General features: G+C 54.3%; 1 protein-coding gene across 1 annotated transcript in view; it reads left to right on the top strand.

The window, feature by feature from the left end:
• HYDIN (HYDIN, axonemal central pair apparatus protein) overlaps positions 1 to 17,232 on the top strand; it is a 176,929-nt gene that overhangs the window by 125,701 nt on the left and 33,996 nt on the right. Inside the window, exons 36-52 of the mRNA XM_014960757.1 lie at positions 21 to 206; positions 1,648 to 1,818; positions 2,425 to 2,598; positions 4,454 to 4,662; positions 5,402 to 5,554; positions 5,763 to 5,946; positions 6,413 to 6,554; positions 7,757 to 7,916; positions 8,523 to 9,155; positions 10,050 to 10,262; positions 11,087 to 11,289; positions 11,454 to 11,636; positions 12,792 to 12,911; positions 14,231 to 14,390; positions 14,496 to 14,668; positions 15,440 to 15,638; positions 16,426 to 16,525. Coding sequence (XP_014816243.1) covers positions 21 to 206; positions 1,648 to 1,818; positions 2,425 to 2,598; positions 4,454 to 4,662; positions 5,402 to 5,554; positions 5,763 to 5,946; positions 6,413 to 6,554; positions 7,757 to 7,916; positions 8,523 to 9,155; positions 10,050 to 10,262; positions 11,087 to 11,289; positions 11,454 to 11,636; positions 12,792 to 12,911; positions 14,231 to 14,390; positions 14,496 to 14,668; positions 15,440 to 15,638; positions 16,426 to 16,525 — 3,363 coding nt within the window. The remainder of the gene's footprint in view (positions 1 to 20; positions 207 to 1,647; positions 1,819 to 2,424; positions 2,599 to 4,453; positions 4,663 to 5,401; positions 5,555 to 5,762; positions 5,947 to 6,412; positions 6,555 to 7,756; positions 7,917 to 8,522; positions 9,156 to 10,049; positions 10,263 to 11,086; positions 11,290 to 11,453; positions 11,637 to 12,791; positions 12,912 to 14,230; positions 14,391 to 14,495; positions 14,669 to 15,439; positions 15,639 to 16,425; positions 16,526 to 17,232) is intronic.

Here is a 17,232-nt window from a genome sequence, read left to right as displayed (position 1 = left end):
CTCTTGTCCTTCCTCCGTAGCAAACTTTGAAGATATCCAGTTTCTGCTAGATCAAGGAGGAAAGCAACCTGCCGAGATCGTTCATGATGCCTCATCCCTCAGCTTAATCGTTCCCTCCTCCATTTTTGATGAAACCCAGTCCAACAAGGTGGATTCTAAATCTGAATGTGGAGAGGAGGAAGGTGTTGAGAAAAGACGCAGGACAGGTAATAATCCTAAGCTCCTTGCCTATTTTATGTCCATTGTGGCAAAAGGACCTCCAGTGGAGGACTTTGGTGTCACCTCCATCCCTTCACTGCAGCCTGGTGCCATCTTCGCTCCTGTAGGCCCCGATTCTGGTCTTCCATATGAAGTCTGTAGGATCCTGAGAAGAATCTGAGGGAGAGGCAAGGGAGGCTTTCCCCACATTTGCCAAATGAGCACCTTTGCCCCCAGGAGCTGCTGGGATCAGGAGGGTGCTGGTCCCTCTCCAAGGCAGGACACTTTGCTGTCTGTCCTTCGTGGTGCTGCAATCTGAAGTGGCTTTCGGAGCCCTGGTGGACAATAGGATGCCCTATTGGCCAGCAATGTGCCCTTGTGGCCAAGAAGGCCAATGGCATCCTGGGGGGCATCAGGAAGAGTGTGAGCAGCAGGTGGAGAGAGGTCATCCTGCCCCTCTGCTCTGCCCTGGGGAGGCCCCATCTAGAGCACTGGGACCAGTTCTGGGCTCCCCAGTTCCAGAAGGACTGGAGAGGGGACAGCAGAGGCTACAAAGATGGTGAGGGGCCTGGAGCATCTTCCTTCCGAGGAGAGGCTGAGGGACTTGGGTCTTTTGAGTCTGGAGAAGAGAAGGCTGAGGGGGGATCTGATCAATGCTTATAAATACTTAAAGGGAGGGTGTCAGGAGGATGGGGCTGGTCTTTTTTCAGTGGTGCCCAGGGACAGGACAAGAGGAAATGGGCACAAACTTGAGTATAACAAGTTCCACCTCAACGTGAGGACGAACTTCTTTGCTGTGAGGGTGGCAGAGCCCCGGAAGAGGGTGCCCAGGGAGGTGGTGGAGTCTCCTTCTCTGGAGACATTCAAACCCCACCTGGACATGTTCCTGTGGGACCTGCTCTGGGTGGCCCTGCTTTGGCAGGGGGTTGGAGGAGATGATCTCCAGAGGTCCCTCCCAACCCCATGTGATTCTGACCTCCTAAGAGCAGAGCTGGGAACTCTTTGCTGGTGAATTGAGAGCTCTGGTGTAATCCTAAAGCATTCTGCTTTTGGATAATTGCTTGGTCCCCAAATGGAGCCTCTCCCTTGGGACTCTAAAATGTCCAGTTCTGCCTGTCCCCCCTCCAACTTAGTAGGACTTGGGACCAAACTCCCATGAGGACCATGTTGAGAGTTCATGGAAGAAGATTTGGCCCAGTCCTTTTAGGTGTTTCTGGATGCTCATTCTTTCCTCTTTTTGCCACCCCATTTACTGTATTCTGAACAAACATCTCCACCAGCATCTAGGGCAGACCTTGATCTGCACAAGCCTAAAGGAAGGGCATGGTGAGACCTCGGGTGTGACGTTGGCTTTGGCACAGTCTCCTCTCCCGGGATCTGAGGGGATGGGGCGGATGATCAGGGTCCCAGGCGGGCAGGAGGCTGACTTTTCTACCTGGTCCTGCACAGCAGAGTGTCGGCGAAGCACCACCAGCAGCAAGGAGGTCACGGGAGAGCTGGAGGACAGCCCTGTCCGTAGGGCCATCGCCCGCCACCTTGGCATCGATATTTCTGCGGAAGGACGCGCGGCCCAAAACCGCAGAGGGATCGTCATCATCATCCACGGGGCACCCCTCACAGGTACGTGGGCTGCAGAGTAGGGGAGAAGTGGGAGAGAGACATCCTGGTGGACCATGACGCTTGGTTGACCAGGTGAAGTCGAGCAAGGTATGTCACAGCTCTGCTGGTACATGAAATGGTCCCAGGCCTTCACCTAGTGTGGTGTAACTGGTGTAACTGGCTCATCTTGTGTCCATACAGCTAGGCTCTCATTCACCCAAACAGGGTGGCCGTGTCCCCGTTGCCTCATGGGAGCAGTCCCTCACCCATACTGACCCCCAAACCATGTCCAGACATTGCCTGAGGCAACGCCGTCCAGCACAGGCTGGCCAGTGGGCTGAATGGTGGTGGGACAGGGCTCAAAACAGCATCCTGGGCTCAGGACTGAGGTCACCTCAAGGGACAACGTCCTCAGCTGAAAATGAGGTGGAGATGATCCACCTGGCTCTAGAGGACAATGCTTCTAACCATGCTCGAGCTGCCTCCTTTGCGGTTTCCCCTAAAAGCGGCACTTTACTCTCTGACTATCCTTGAAATTTTGAAATCCTCTTTGGGGGCTTTGCGGAGCTTGTCCCTGAAAATGCCTCCCGTGCAAGTGTCCCCAAGCAGGTCTTCCTCTCCCTCAAGGCAAGACGTCGGCAGCGGTGGCCCTCTCCAAATACTACGGCGCTGCCTGCTTGTCCATGGACGCCGTGGTGACAGACGCCATCTCGGAGAGGAGCAGCTCGGCGGGGCTCCGCGCCCGGGACCTGTGCATCAGGGCTGCCATCGAGCAGACCCGCAGGGAGGCGGAGGACACGGGTAAGGAGAAACGCTGGACCCCCAGAACAGAGCTTCAGAAACCCACCGTGACCATCCACTTCTTGCTCCAGAGTTGTTTTTTTGCAGCCCTTTGGGGTCTCTTGGAGAACACGGGGGCGGCACGTAGAAATGCAAAGCCACTTCATAAAGCATCTCTGATTATTAAAAAAAAAAATATAAATCTCTATGTTAAGGGCTCAGACGGGGGCACTTGTGCTGCCCCTGGGCTTCTCAGCACATCTTCCTTTTCCTAGGAGGGGTGAAGCACACCTCTATCTTTCTCAGGGTTTTTGGTATTTCCTCAAAGCTGAATTCAGTTTGCTCCTCATGGCCATCAGGCAGAGCTGCTGCCCACTTTAACAAGGAAAAAAGCCCTCTGAAGTGGCTCATTAAGAACTAGACATGACTGCCTTTGAGTGTGGCTTCACAAACATGAGAGGAAGGGAAGACTAACCTCCCCAGGAGAGTTTCAGATGAGACACGCCACAGATGAGCTCTTTTCTCCAGAGATTTTTCCTTCACACACTCTCAGGTCCCGCAGCTCGTGTACGTTGTGCTATTTTCCATGTGAGACCAGAGACTTTTAGGAAACTTCATCTGGCAGTTGGTGCCCCGAGCTCTGCAGGGGGAGGCCAGACCCTGGCTCTGGTGGTGAGGGGGAAGTTTTGCGTCGCTCAGCTTTGAACCTGGCTCTGCAGGGGGAGGCCAGACCCTGGCTCTGATGGCGAGGGGGAAGTTTTGCATCGCTCAGCTGATTGGGATGGGAGCCACTGGAGGGAGGAGGGTCCTGGGTCCCAGGTGGGGTTATCTCACACAGAGGATTTAGCTCCAGGGCAAGGCTGTGTGTTACAGGCTCCATGTGAGAAGGCAGGATGGGTGCAAAGTATGGAAACCATGCTCCTGGTGGACAAATGGATGACCATGAGCCAGCAATGTGGCCAAGAAGGCCAATGGTCTCCTGGAGAGCATCAGGAAGAGTGTGACCAACAGGTGGAGGGAGGTCATCCTGCCCCTCTGCTCTGCCCTGGGGAGGCCCCATCTGGAGCACTGGGACCAGTTCTGGGCTCCCCAGTTCCAGAAGGACAGGGAACTGCTGGAGAGGGGACAGCAGAGGGCTACAGAGATGGTGAGGGGTCTGGAGCATCTTCCTTCTGAGGAGAGGCTGAGGGACTTGGGTCTTTTTAGCGTGGAGAAGAGAAGGCTGAGGGGGGATCTGATCAATGCTTATAAATACTTAAAGGGAGGGTGTCAGGAGGATGGGGCTGGTCTTTTTTCAGTGGTGCCCAGGGATAGAACAAGAGGAAATGGGGACAAACTTGAATGTAAGAAGTTCCACCTAAACATGAGGAGGAAGTTCTTTGCTGTGAGGGTGGCAGAGCCCTGGCAGAGGCTGCCCAGGGAGGTGGTGGAGTCTCCTTCTCTGGAGACATTCAAACCCCACCTGGACACGTTCCTGTGGGACCTGCTCTGGGTAACCCTGCTCTGGCAGGGGTTGGACTAGATGATCTCTAGAGGTCCCTTCCAACCCCATATCAGTCTGTGTTTCTGTCCTGGAGCACCTGGCTTGATCCACAGGGAAGCTACTGTGCAAATGGTGTCACCTGCCTGCACACTGGCCTGTCTCTCAGTTGGGGCACAGGGCTTTGCATTGAAATGTCTCTGGCTTTAAAACCCAGTATCAGATGGTGGGGTTTATCATCCTAATCAGAGAAGGACCTGCTTTTGGAAGGCAGGCAGGAGACACGTGTCCCTGCCAGGACACAGGGTTGTGCCTACTGGGGTGGAAGGTCCCTGCTTGCTCCTCGAAGCACGGGGATGTCCCCAGCCCTCGCTGAGCCCTCTGTCTCCTCCACAGGTCAAAACACAGACGTCTCCCTCAGCCTGCAGCTCAACGCTGAGGGCAAGCACAGCCCGGAAACAAGCCATTCCAGCTCTGGGGACAAAGGCAGCCTGCAGTCCCTCAGCTCCCGAGGCTTGGGGAGCACCACAGTGGTCAAGAGGAAGTCGGACAGCCGCATGTCACAGTCCCAGAAACATCACGTAACGGAATCAGTAGGCTCCCAGGTGAAGAACGATCCACACTGGTTAATCATAGAATCCTAGAATGGTTTGGGTTGGAAGGGACCTTGAAGGCCATCCAGATCCCACCCCCTGCCCTGGACAGGGACACCTCCCACCACACCATGTTGCTCCAACCCCCCTCCAACCTGCCCTTGAACCCCTCCAGGGATGGGGCAGCCACAGCTTCTCTGGCCAACCTGGGCCAGGCTCTCACCACCCTCCCACCAAACAAGTTCTTCCCCACATCTCAGCTCCGTCTCCCCTCTTGCAGGGTCAAACCCTTCCCCCTCCTCCTAGGGCTCCCCTCTCTCCTAAATGTTAACTCCCAGTTAATGCCTGGGACCTTTCTGTTACCTTTGAGCAGTGAAGGGGGTGCTTAGGGAGGAGGTTCCGTGTCACCCAGAGCCTGATGTGGGGGTATAAAGCACAGAGAACCAGCTGGGTGAGGCTCGAGGTGAGAGGAGAACCCCGTGGTCTTGCAGAAAAGCATCTACTGGGTCTCAATGGTTTGTTGTCAAAGTGCAGCAGGCGGTGGGCAAAGCTGTGGGATGCTGTGCCGGGGGCTTGCAAGCTTGGGTCTCTGCTGGCCAAGGGAGGGTGACCCCCAGGGTTGTCCCCTGGTGTTGCTGGCCTACAGTTTTGTTCTAGTCTCCTGCTAGTGAAAGATTCCAGCTCCAAGCTCAGCAATTGGAATTGCTCCAGGGTTTCCAAAGCCTTTTTCTTGTGGCGTTCTCCTTTGCAGGGCTCGTCTACTTGTCACCTGGTCTCTCCCCTTCCCTTCGGGCCTGGGCAGCAATGGCTGAGCATCGCGGGCAGCACGGCCGGAGAGATGGGCTTCATGAGCTGCGTGCTGCCCGAAGACCTGCTGGTGGCCATCCTCTCCGAAAGGCTGCAGGTAACCTGCTGTTGGAGCAGCCCTGGGATGCCTGTAGGGACCCTTGGGTGAAGCTGCAGGTGCCACGAGTTGGCAGAGCACGGGGAGAGATGGGAGTTGATGCTCTTGGAACGGCAACCGGTGGTGGTGGTTGTCGTTTGGGTTTGTTGACTCGCTCAGAGCCCGCTGTGGGCAATAGCTGACTTTTCCTCTTCGACTTTCCTCACAGTTGAGTGACTGCTACCAGGGAGTGGTGTTCGATGGCCTGGAGACCCTCTTTGCACGTAACATGGCATCTGCTCTCCTCTGCCTGCTCAAAGCTGTCAGAAATCGGCCTTATATCTATTTTGTGAACCTCTCCCAGGATTATGCTGCTTTGAAAGCCAGGGAGGCAGCCGCGAAGGAGCAGCAAGGTGAGACTCTTCATCTCCGTAACCTCTCAAACCTTCTCTCTCAAAGCCCCCAACCTTACCCGTGCGTATCTGGGTTACCAGCAGGGCTTTTAAGAAGTGTTTTTATTAATCCTTCCACCTTCTGCTTCAATGTAGCCAGTGTTCAGCTCACAGGAGCTTAAAATACAGCGGAGCTGAGGCTGTAAGACTTGCTTTAGTCTCTAAGGTTCAAACTTGGGCACAAGCACAAGCTGTTGTGGCTCAAGAACTAGTCACCAGCTGGCCGTCCACCAGCATGGTGCACCTGAAGCATGAGAACTTGCTGAAGACCAAGAGTTTTGGGGGAATTATCTGCATTTTGGAGCAGGGATACGGGCTCCCCAGTGTCTCCCTGGGTGGGGACAGAGCAGATTCCCCTGGGATTCACCCAGAACAGCGAGCTCCGCTTGCAGTCACTAACGGTTTCTTCCTCTGGTCTGTGCTGAAGAACGGGAGCAGGAAGAAGCTGCCAGGAGGGAGAAAGCGCGTCTCTGGGAGTTGGATGAGGACGAGTATGATGCCCTCACTGAGGAGCAGAAAACTCAGCTTAACAGCAATATACGAGAAGTCCAGCGTGAGTGGAAGAAGAGGTCTGTAAGCTTTCCGTGGGCAGCTCCCCGGGACTGTGTCCCTGAAAGGTTTCCCTGCCCTTAGAGGGGTTACAGAGCAGAGGCCAAAAGTGTCTATTCCAAGCAACACAGGGATGGCCAGTTCCACCTCCCTGGTTCCCAGTGGAGGAAGGAGCTTCCTCTGGTGAGATGATGAGAACATCTTCTCTCTGTTTTAGCAGTGAGTCCCCTGGTTTGGACCCCGGCTGGAGGGAGCTGGGCTTTGTGCTGCTGCACTTGCAAGTGTCTCTAAAGTTAATTATGTTGATTGTCATCTTCGGCAACCCTTCCTTCAGACAACCCAAGGGGGTTGGGGTGAGGTGCAGACCTGCTGGCTTGGCTTAGATACCGATCCTACCGTAGCTGAAGTCCTTACAATGCTGATTTCTCAGGGTTTTCCTCACTGAGAGACCCCAGCCATAAAAACTGGTGTCTCTTAGACTCATCTCCAGCTGCAGGAGCAGGTGAGCCCGGGAGAAGCTCTGATCCAGCAAAGCCCAGTTGAGGAGGACCCACGGGATTAAGTGTGAAACTGGGAGGGGGACCTGCTTAAAGCCAGCCCGTGTTTCTGGGCTGCTCTCAGCCCGGGCTGAAGCTCGTTTCCCTGGGAGGAGATCACTAGGGCTGCTTCAAACCATGAACAGCACAAGTTTCCCGTGGTCACAGCTGGGTTCCAGCAGGACACCTGCTCGTTCAGAGCCTGTTTTGCAGCAGGGGAGTTATTGCAGCCTTTGCTTTCTGATTGATATCATTTTCTCTAAGGAACAGGCTAGGCCCAGGGAGAAAAAGGGCTGGAAAAGACAAGTATTGGTGCAGGAATAAGTAGGTATTAGTGATTGGCAAGCTGGTTTACAGTAGGAAATCAAGGGAGGGCTTTGGGTATCAGTGCGGAGAGATGATGGATCAGGAGGTGTCCGAGTGGACCTCATCAGAGAAGTTGCACAATTGAGACCTTCTGAGAGCAAGGCTTAGATTTGGCTGGCCCTGGAGGTCCCCTCTCACTTTTCCTCACTCAGTTTGGGTGCTCCCAACCCTCCCCTGGGTTGAGGGATGTCCACGGAGATGGTCCAACGGTTCTGCCTGGCCTCAGGATCAATGAATGCAGTGCAGGACCAGCTGGGGTTGCAGTGAGCCCAGCTAATCTGGTGGTGACTGGGGGATATTTTCTGTTTGGCTTGCTGAAGGGAGATGGAGCGGCTGGCTCGAGAGCTTGAGGAAAAGCACCAGCGGGAGCTCGAACGCTTGAAGGAGGAGGAAGAGCTGAAGAAGAAGTCTAAGCGGGGCAAGAAAGAGCTTGGAAAAGACAATGCTTTGGCAAAGAAAAGCCACCCTGGAGCCAGGCAGGTGGGTGGTTTTAGTTTTAGAGATGAGTGAAAGCCCTGGGGACTTTCCCTTGAGCTGTCCCATGGGCTTGTTGGAGAGCTGCTCTTCTAGAATCATGCTGCCTTTGAGTCATGAGTTCATGTAACTTCATACATTCACTGGGAAGCCCCAGATAGTTTTAGTCCAGCCTTTCTGCCCTCTCTGCACGTGACTTGTACCCTCTAAGCCATGATCCATCTGCAATGTGATGGCTTTTCCTGCGTGTCTGGCAGGAGATGCTACCAGGACTTGGGTATTTGTGAGCACCCAGACTTCCCAAAGAGGCATCCTGCCCCAGGGGTGCTCAGCGTGCCAGAAACGAGCCCAGAGGACTGCACAGGAGTATGGAGGTGCCTTAAATTCCCTGTTTGGGTTGGGAAAGCTGTTCTGTTTCTCAGCTGGTTTGCAGAACTCCTCATTGGGCTGGCACTGGGGAGTTTGGTTTCAGTTGAGCTCAACTGAGATCTGTGGAGCACCTAGCACAGGTCTCAGATGAGGCTCGGGGTGCTATTGCAAAGATCCTCACTGTCCTACAGCGTTCGAGTTGGTGCTTTGAAACGCTCATTGCTTTTTCCTCCTCCTGCCCAGAATACAAACACATCCGCCAGCAACACCAACGCGTCCACCAGCAACCGCTCGGATGCCACCGAAGGGGTGGACAAGAAGGGATCTCTAAAGGACCACACAGAATCTATTGCAAGTGACAAGGCAGATAAGAAGAAGCGCAGCAAGGTTCACCCGACGGATGCCTGCCCAGCGACGGCTGTGCCACCAGACCCAGAAGAGCAGAAAACCAAACCCGAGGACCTGAGTGAGAGCGAGAAGAACTTGGTCCTGAGGTTTAAGGTCTACGAGGCATCGCAGAAGGACATCGTGCGTATTTTGTCAGCCTGGGACAGGGCTCAGGGTATCCTGCTGAACCAGGAGGAGGTGCAGCATCAAGCAGAAGACCAGCGCCAGCATTTATCCAGCCGCAAGAGCCGAAAGGACAGAGAGAAGGAGCGGCTTGAGAGGCTGGAGAAGGAGCGCGTGGAAAAAGAGCGGCTGGAAAAACTGAAGGCTCTTGAGGACTCCAAGTTATCTCAGCTGGAAGGGGAAGGAGCAGAAGTGTCATCCAGAGGCCAGGATGTCAGGGTGCCCTGCTTGGACATCAAGGTGCTGCGCCCAGAAGATGTGACTGAGAAGATCCTGGAGAGCGGCAAGATGCCAGCAGCAGAGCAGGTAAGGCCCCGTGAGGCTCAGACACTGAGCCTTGTCACAGTCTGGGCCCTGGTGTGTTTCCCACCAGGTGACAATAGCACAGAGCTCTGTCCAGGCCACTGGTGATGTTCTGGAGCAACCACCTGGCTGGGGAGGTTCTCGCCATCCCTCAGCTGGGTGGAAGCAGGGAGTGCTCTCTGTTCAAGCATCCTGTCTGTTCAGAGAATTTTCCGGTCTGGAAATCATTGAAAATGGTCCCAGGGCAGTTCATGGTCATTGTTCCCTTCAGCTGAGTCACTCAGAGAAGAGATTTCTCTCTACGTCCCACTTGAAGGTCCTGGCACTACTCAGGAGCCTGCACATCCCACTGGCCCTCAAAAAAGCACTGTACTTCATAAAAATTAAAAAAAAAACAAAAACCCAACTCATTGCCCAAAGCTTAGTGCTGTCAGGGAAGGAGTATGAGGAGGAAGGTGACAGGAGTCACTCCAGACTCTCTCCAGGCTGAGAGAGTCAGGGGGGTTCAGCCTGGAGAAGAGAAGGCTTCAGGGAGACCTTGGAGCCCCTTCCAGTCCCTCAAGGGGCTCCAGGAAAGCTGGGGAGGGACTCTGGATCAGGGAGGGGAGCCCCAGGAGGAGGGGGAAGGAGGAGAAAGAGGGGGAGCTGGAGCTGAGATGTGGGGAAGAACTTGTTTGGTGGGAGGGTGGTGAGAGCCTGGCCCAGGTTGGCCAGAGAAGCTGTGGCTGCCCCATCCCTGGAGGGGTTCAAGGGCAGGTTGGAGGGGGCTTGGAGCAACCTGGTGTGGTGGGAGGTGTCCCTGCCCAGGACAGGGGGTGGCACTGGATGGCCTTTAAGGTTCCTTGCAACTCTAACCATTCTAGGATTCTATAAACAGGGTTTTCTCTTATCCTTTAGATCCTGGATGAGCTGGGTCTGGGTCCTTCAGGGCCTCCCATTCCCCCTACTGCTTTTTACTCTGTGATCCGCTACCCAGAGAAGCGGGTGGCCCCCGCAGCAGGAGAAGCCCTCAAGAACTTCATCTTCATTTTGCCAGAAGCTGCCACTGCAGAAGAGGAAAAGAAGGATACGGAAAGTCTGCTGGATGTGTCCATTGTGTCCACACCAAAGGTGCCAGGGCTGGATGGGGCGATGGGGGACAGGTGGGATAGAAAAGGATGACTCTGGAAGGGCAGTGAAGACATGATGGGGCCCTGTGTCTGCAGGCACCCCTTCTGTCTGTCCAGAAGAGAGCTCTGCTTGAGACACAGGGTTCCATAGAGATGCTGGGAGGGCTGGAGCCCCTCTGCTGGGAGGGGGGGCTGAGAGAGTTCGGGGGGTTCAGCCTGGAGAAGAGAAGGCTCCGGGGAGACCTTGGAGCCCCTTTCAGTCCCTAAAGAAGGGGGGCTCCAGGAAAGCTGGGGAGGGACTCTGGATCAGGGAGGGGAGCCCGAGGAGGAGGGGGAGGGTTTGACACGGAAAGAGGGGAGATGGAGCTGAGATGTGGGGAAGAACTTGTTTGGTGGGAGGGTGGGGAGAGCCTGGCCCAGGTTGGCCAGGGAAGCTGTGGCTGCCCCATCCCTGGAGGGGTTCAAGGGCAGGTTGGAGGGGGCTTGGAGCAACCTGGTGTGGTGGGAGGTGTCCCTGCCCAGGGCAGGGGGTGGCACTGGATGGGCTTTGAGGGTCCTTCCAGCTCGAACATTCCATGATTCTGTAATACAAGAGAAAAACATCACCTTAAAACCCTCATCTTCCCTCAAAGGGGAGGCTCATGGGTGAGGAGAGGTGTCACAGGCAAAGCTAAGTCAAATAAGACCAAGTCCATGGGCAGATGTGGTGGCTTATTTATTCTCTCTCCTGTTTGTTAGCTAACCCACATCTTTCTTTCCAGCATGGGGCTGTCTCGGGGCAGGTCTCACCTCTCTCTCCCTTTCTTCTCTTCCCTTGGTGGGAAGGTGTCAGAGGAGCAGCTCACCCCGACCAGGGGTCGGTCGAGGAAGGAGAAAGCCCCAAGCAGCCGGGAGTCTAGGAGGGAGAAGCGTAGCTTGGGCCGGGGCAAGAGAACTCTCCAAGTGCCAAGCACAGGAGCACCCACACATCCCTCCGAGATGGACCAAAGTGGCGCAGACACAGTCCCATCCCTACAGAAATCCGTCAGGTGAGCTCAGAGGGAGGAGGAGATCCCTCTGCTTCACGGCCAACATCATCCCTAGCTCCTCAGGGACCCTCTGCTGGTGCCTCCATGGGGTGGCGAATCCACAACCCTTCTTCTTGTCTCATTTGCTCGTTAGCAATGTCTGAAGTCTCCTCTTTAATTGTCAGGCTGAGCAACTGCCGGTGGATAGTGCCTGCCCGCGGCGAGGTGGAACTGAAGATCCTCTTCAGCTCCATGGTGCTGGGCCAGTTTGAGCAGACGCTGCACTTTGAGATCCTGGGGACAAAGCGTCTGTACCAGCTGCACTGCAAGGGCACCTGCCTGTATCCCACCATCAGCCAGGACCCACGGTAAGGCTGGCCCATGAGAGGAGCCCCCTACTCTCCTCCCCCCTGAACTGGGAGCTAGGGCTGTCCCTTGTACCCCTGTGACCTTCTGGCTTGGGCAGAGCCTGCTGCCTGAACAGCCCAGTGCCTTTCCCATGCTTGGAGCTGGGGAACCTGTGCTGATACCTCAGCCACCAGTAAGAGTTATGGCTTTATGACCAGTTTTTCTACATAGAGCATCCTCATTCCCCGTTTTCACAGAATCACAGAATCTTCTAGGTTGGAAGGGACCTTAAAGATCATCTTGTCCAACCGTCAACCTAACTGACAAAAATAGACACCCACACAACAAACAAGGAGCATCATCACTAAACCATACCTCCCAGCACTGCATCAACCCGTCTTTTGAACACCTCCAGGGATGGGGCCTCAACCACCTCCCTGGGCAGCCCATTCCAATGCTTGGTAACCCTTTCAGTGAAGAAATGTTTCCTAATATCCAACCTGAACTTCCCCTGGTGCAACTTGAGGCCATTTCCTCTTGTCCTGTTGCCAGTTCCTTGGGAGAAGAGACCGACCCCCACCTCTCTACACCCTCCTTTCAGGTAGTTGTAGAGAGCAATAAGGTCTCCCCTCAGCCTCCCCTTCTCCAGGCTGAACACCCCCAGCTCCCTCAGCCTCTCCTCATAAGACTTATTCTTCAGGCCCCTCACCATCTTTGTCACCCTTCTCTGGACCCGCTCCAGCACCTCAATGTCTTTTTTATGGTAGGGGGCCCAAAACTGGACACAGCACTCAAGGTGAGGCCTCACCAGTGCCGAGTACAAGGGGACAATCACCTCTCGGGCTCTACTTGCCACGCTGTTCCTGATACAGGCCAGGATGCTGTTGGCCTTCTTGGCCACCTGGGCACACTGCTGGGTCATGTTCAGCCGACTGTCGACCAACACCCCCAGGTCCTTTTCTGCCCAGCAGCTCTCCAGCCACTCTGCCCCCAGCCTGTAGCGCTGCAGGGGGTTGGTGGGACCCAAGTGCAGGACCTGGCACTTGGCCTTGTTGAACCTCATCCCGTTGGTCTCGGCCCATCGATCCAGCCTGTCGAGATCTCTCTGCAGAGCCTCTCTACCCTCCAGCAGATCAACACTGCCACCCAGCTTGGTGTCGTTTTCTCTCCCCCAGGTTGGTGTTTCCTCACCGGAGGAAGAGCAAGGGAGAGGATGACATCATCTTCAAGCAGTATGTCATGAACACAGGTGTATTCCACTTTGGACCACTGCTGTGTGGGAAGTCAAGAGACTGGTACGTGCTTCCCACCCCAAGCGAGCATCCTGATGCACTGCCTCCATGGAGTGAGATGTTGGGATGGGATCTCCAGGGCTTTGTGCTTTCATGGACACACTTGGAGACACGTTGTCCCAGTGGCACAATTCAGGGCAGGCCCGGCAGAGACCTGGCAGGTAGATGGGGTCGAAGGACCACGGATGTGTGGAGTAGAAAACAGGCACAGGAGTCTTGGAGGAGGTGGGGAGTGATGGAGATGGTCTTCCTACCCGATGGGTGTCTTGGTAGCCGGAGCTACATGCTGCTTCCAGCCTGAAGGTGACTTTGGGCAACTCGTGTCCCCGCTCCATATCTCAGCTTCACTACCTATGAACTTTTTTTGAAGGGCTTTGAGCTCTACAGCCAGACGGAGCGAGCAATTATTCTGCTGGTGGTTTCATAAACCATTCGTTAATCTGTACCGTTGGTAAGACTTCACGATCTGACCTGCCAACGTGTTGGGGGGGGAACCTGCAGAGGAATAAAAATGGGAATTGCATTGTGCTGATCCTCACAGCTATATAAAGTCTGCCTGAAAAAAAAACTTGTCATTGTAACCGCTGGCATATTTATGTTTTGAACATCGCTTTTTATTTTTCTATTTTTTTAATATTAGAAATTAAGTTCTTGTCTTCGTGGGAGCTCTGGAGAGCCGGTGGTATTTTGACAACCCAAGCTGTCAAATCAAAATAGCTTTAAAACCAAAAGGGGATCTTTAGCCAGGCTGATGAATGGTCTTGGGTTTCTGTTTGCTTTTTTAACCCTTTAACTCCAAATTCTGTTCCACACATGAAAGCAGGGACGCTTGTTAAATTTAGCATTCCTCTCAGGAATTAATCCTCTCTGTCACCTTCCCTGAGACTTAGAGCTAACCCATGAAAGACGAGGCAATCTCATGACTTTTTTTGAAAGAGATAAGCTAAACTATTTTTAAAACCTCTTTTCAAAAGCATTTCTTTATGCCCTGCAGGGAAGGAAACCCAGCAAAGAAGGAGGATGAACCCGTATGTGCCTGACGTACTTTTATTTTTCCAAGCACCTTTAAATTTAGATTATTTTTTTTTGTTTGTTTAAGCGGCCTGTACATCATCAGGCTTCGGAGATGGAGGCACCAGGAATAGAGGCAGACATCAAAGTGATGCCAGGATGAGCACACCCACCATGCAACGTGCCCCTGAAAGCTATCCTTTTTCTTAGCCTGCTTGGTAGACCACGGTCTTCCAACGCTTTCTTCCACGTGTGACAAAGACAACGGTCCCGGGGTCTCCTCTGCAGCCTTTTCCTCTTTTTGTGGACAGGTACAAGGCGCAGCACTATCCCAGCAATGGCGAGAAGATCACCATCCTCAACATCACCCCCTTGCAGGCAGAGGTGAATTTCTACTTCGAGCACGACCTCAAAGCAGAGACGTTCTTTTTGGACCCTCCCACCATGACGCTGAAACCTAACGAGAAGCAGGTAGGAGACGGGCAGGTGGGACAGGCATGAGTGGAAGTGCCCAGGAGCCGCTCCCCGTGTTCATTGAATGCTCTTCCATGTTTCTTTTGGTGGGGATGGGGCCAGGAGCTGAGCATTTGGGCCTACCCCACTTCAGCCGGCCTTGTGGAGGACAACCTCATCTGCTGCATCAAGGAGAACCCGGAGCCAGTGGTTTTCCCCCTCTGCTGCCAGGGGGTGCAGGTGGAGCTGGGGGTCAGCCCCAAGCAAGTGCATTTCGACAGGCTGCTTCTGCACAGGTCAGTCATCCCGTGGTGGCTCTGCCAGGGACGAGAGCTGTCGGCAAGGTCCCCTTCAGCTTCTCTTGCTGGCTGGGTGGCCACTCAAGTTGGAGGCTGGGCTAACATCCCACTTTCTCCCAGCATTTCCCAGTCACTTGCTCACCTTTCCATGTTGGCTGGGATGTCCCATGGCAGCCACAAGCTCTCTATGGAATCCCCTTGCATTTCATAGAGTTGTCTGGGTTGGAAGAGACCTTTCAGATCATCAAAGTTGATGGTTATCAGCCTAACACTGCCCAAACCACCACTAACCCACATCTGCCCAGCTTTTAAACACCTCCAGGGATGGCGATTCCACCACCTCCCTGGGCAGCCTGTTCCAGGGCTCTGTCACCCTCACCGTGAAGAAGTTTCTCCTCATATTTGAGTGGAACCTCTTATGTTCCAACTTGTGCCCGTTGCCCCTCGTCCTCTCACTGGGAACCACTGAAAAGAGTCTGGCTCCCTCCTCCTTCAACCCTCCCTTGAGATACTTGTAGGCGTTGATAAGGTCTCCCCTCAGCCTCCTTTTCTCCAGAATGAACAACATTTCCATCTTACCTGCTGGTTCAGGAGACCTTCCTCCTTATCCCCCATTTTGTCAAATAGACTTTTAGCAGCCCAGGACCTCACCTCTGAGACCTGTGACACAGAGAAAACATGTAACCGTGGGGTTACCACATGGATAGGGCTGTCCCCAGGGACATGGCCATCGAGCAGCCAGGGCTGAGTGTCCTCCCACCTCTGCAGGAGGGACAGCAAGACCCTGGTCCTGCAGAACCGCACCCCGCTGCCCATGGCCTGGCGGCTCAGTGGGCTGGAAAACCTCGGCGAGGACTTCTCCGTGTCCCAAGATGAGGGCATCGTTGGTCCCCGCGCGGAGTTTGAGGTCCATCTGTATTTCAAGGCCACGAGGGCTCTCAACATTAAGAAGATGATCCGGCTAGAGGTGAGGGGGACAGTCTGTGCTCAGCCCTGTCCTCTTAGGGCTGGGAGTCCTGCAAAGGGATGAACTTCATGAGAATTCTTTCTACCTGCCTTGCTAGGGGTCAGCAAGGGGCTCTTACTGAAGGATGATGGAAAGGAGGGTGCTCCTGTATCTGAGCTTCATGGGGCAAGTAGGCTGTGGAGTCAAGAGGTGGACATAAGGGTGCTATGACCCCAACTTCTGCTGCCTCAAGCTGGGTTCACCACAACACATCTCTGAGCATCCACCTCACCCCCAATAACCAAATGCTGTGTCATAAGCCCAGACAACAACCCTTTTGCTGGTTGAATGCTATTTTTAGGCTGTCCAAGCTTTGGTGTGCTCCCTGAACCCATCCTGGAGTCTGTCTGGGGCTCTTAATGTAGAACAACAAACTCTCACCCTAGGATTTTGTTCCCCATGGCTTAGAGGATGCTGGGTGATGCAAGGAGAGAGGGTTGGTTGTCAGTGCCACTCGCTCTGGGACACCTCATGCTTCTTGTGGTTGTTTTCACATCACCATGCCTCCCAAGGTGCTTTAGCAGCAGCATTCCCTGCTGTAGGGGAGCAGAGTTGGGCTGACAGGGTTTCTTACTGCAGCAGAATCCTGTTGGGTGAGCCCATGAAACAGGTTGGGAAAGCTTGGGAGTCACAAACCAAGCAAGGGAGGCCATGGTGGGAGCACCCAGCAGAGACAAGGTCTCGTATGTTGTCTGCCAAAAAAATTCAGGAGAATGGTCTGAGCGGTGTTTGTTTCTTCCCACCTCAGGTTTCGGATGCAGAAAACATCCTAGGGATTGTTCACATTGAAAATATCCAAATCCACGCAGAGGCCTACGATGTTGCTCTGAACATCAGCATTTCTAAAGGTCAGTGGATGCCCCCAGAGCCATCCTGGGTGTGGCACATTGCCCTTGGCAGGTGGGCCACCAAAACACTTGGGATGGGATGGCACTTGGATGCCTAAAGCACATATCCCACAAGCTGCAAGGAGTGAAGGGGCTTCTCCTCTATGTCAGGACATGGAGACAGCCTTGAGTCCCTCACCTCCAAAGGCTGAACTGCACAACTTCACGTGCAGGTTGATTTTGGGGGGCTTTGGAATGACAGTGGTGTGACCAAGCAGTTGGCAGCTTCCGAAGGCTCGGCACGGCACGTAGAGCTGTTGGATCTGTGCTTGGCAGCGAGGAGGTGGAAAGCGAGCCCCTTAGCTGCTAAACCCTGCAGATTTCACAACAACCCCAGGCAGCGCTACAGGCTGGGGGCAGAGTGGCTGGAGCTGCCGGGCAGAAAAGGACCTGGGGGTGTTGGTGGCCTGTGGGCTGAACATGAGCCAGCAGTGTGCCCAGGTGGCCAAGAAGGCCAACAGCATCCTGGCCTGTGTCAGAAACAGCGTGGCAAGTAGGGCCCGATAAGTGATTGTCCCCCTGTACTCGGCACTGGTGAGGCCTCACCTTGAGTGCTGTGTCCAGTTTTGGGCCCCCTACCATAAAAAAGACATTGAGGTGCTGGAGCGGGTCCAGAGAAGGGCGACAAAGATGGTGAGGGGTCTGGAGAATAAGTCTTATGAGGAGAG

The sequence above is a fragment of the Calidris pugnax genome, unplaced genomic scaffold, assembly GCF_001431845.1.
Source record: "Calidris pugnax isolate Ruff unplaced genomic scaffold, ASM143184v1 scaffold347, whole genome shotgun sequence".
NCBI classification, from domain to species: Eukaryota; Metazoa; Chordata; class Aves; order Charadriiformes; family Scolopacidae; genus Calidris; species Calidris pugnax.
The sequence above is the reverse complement of the archived record's forward strand: the minus strand, read 5'-3'. Positions and strand labels throughout refer to the sequence as shown.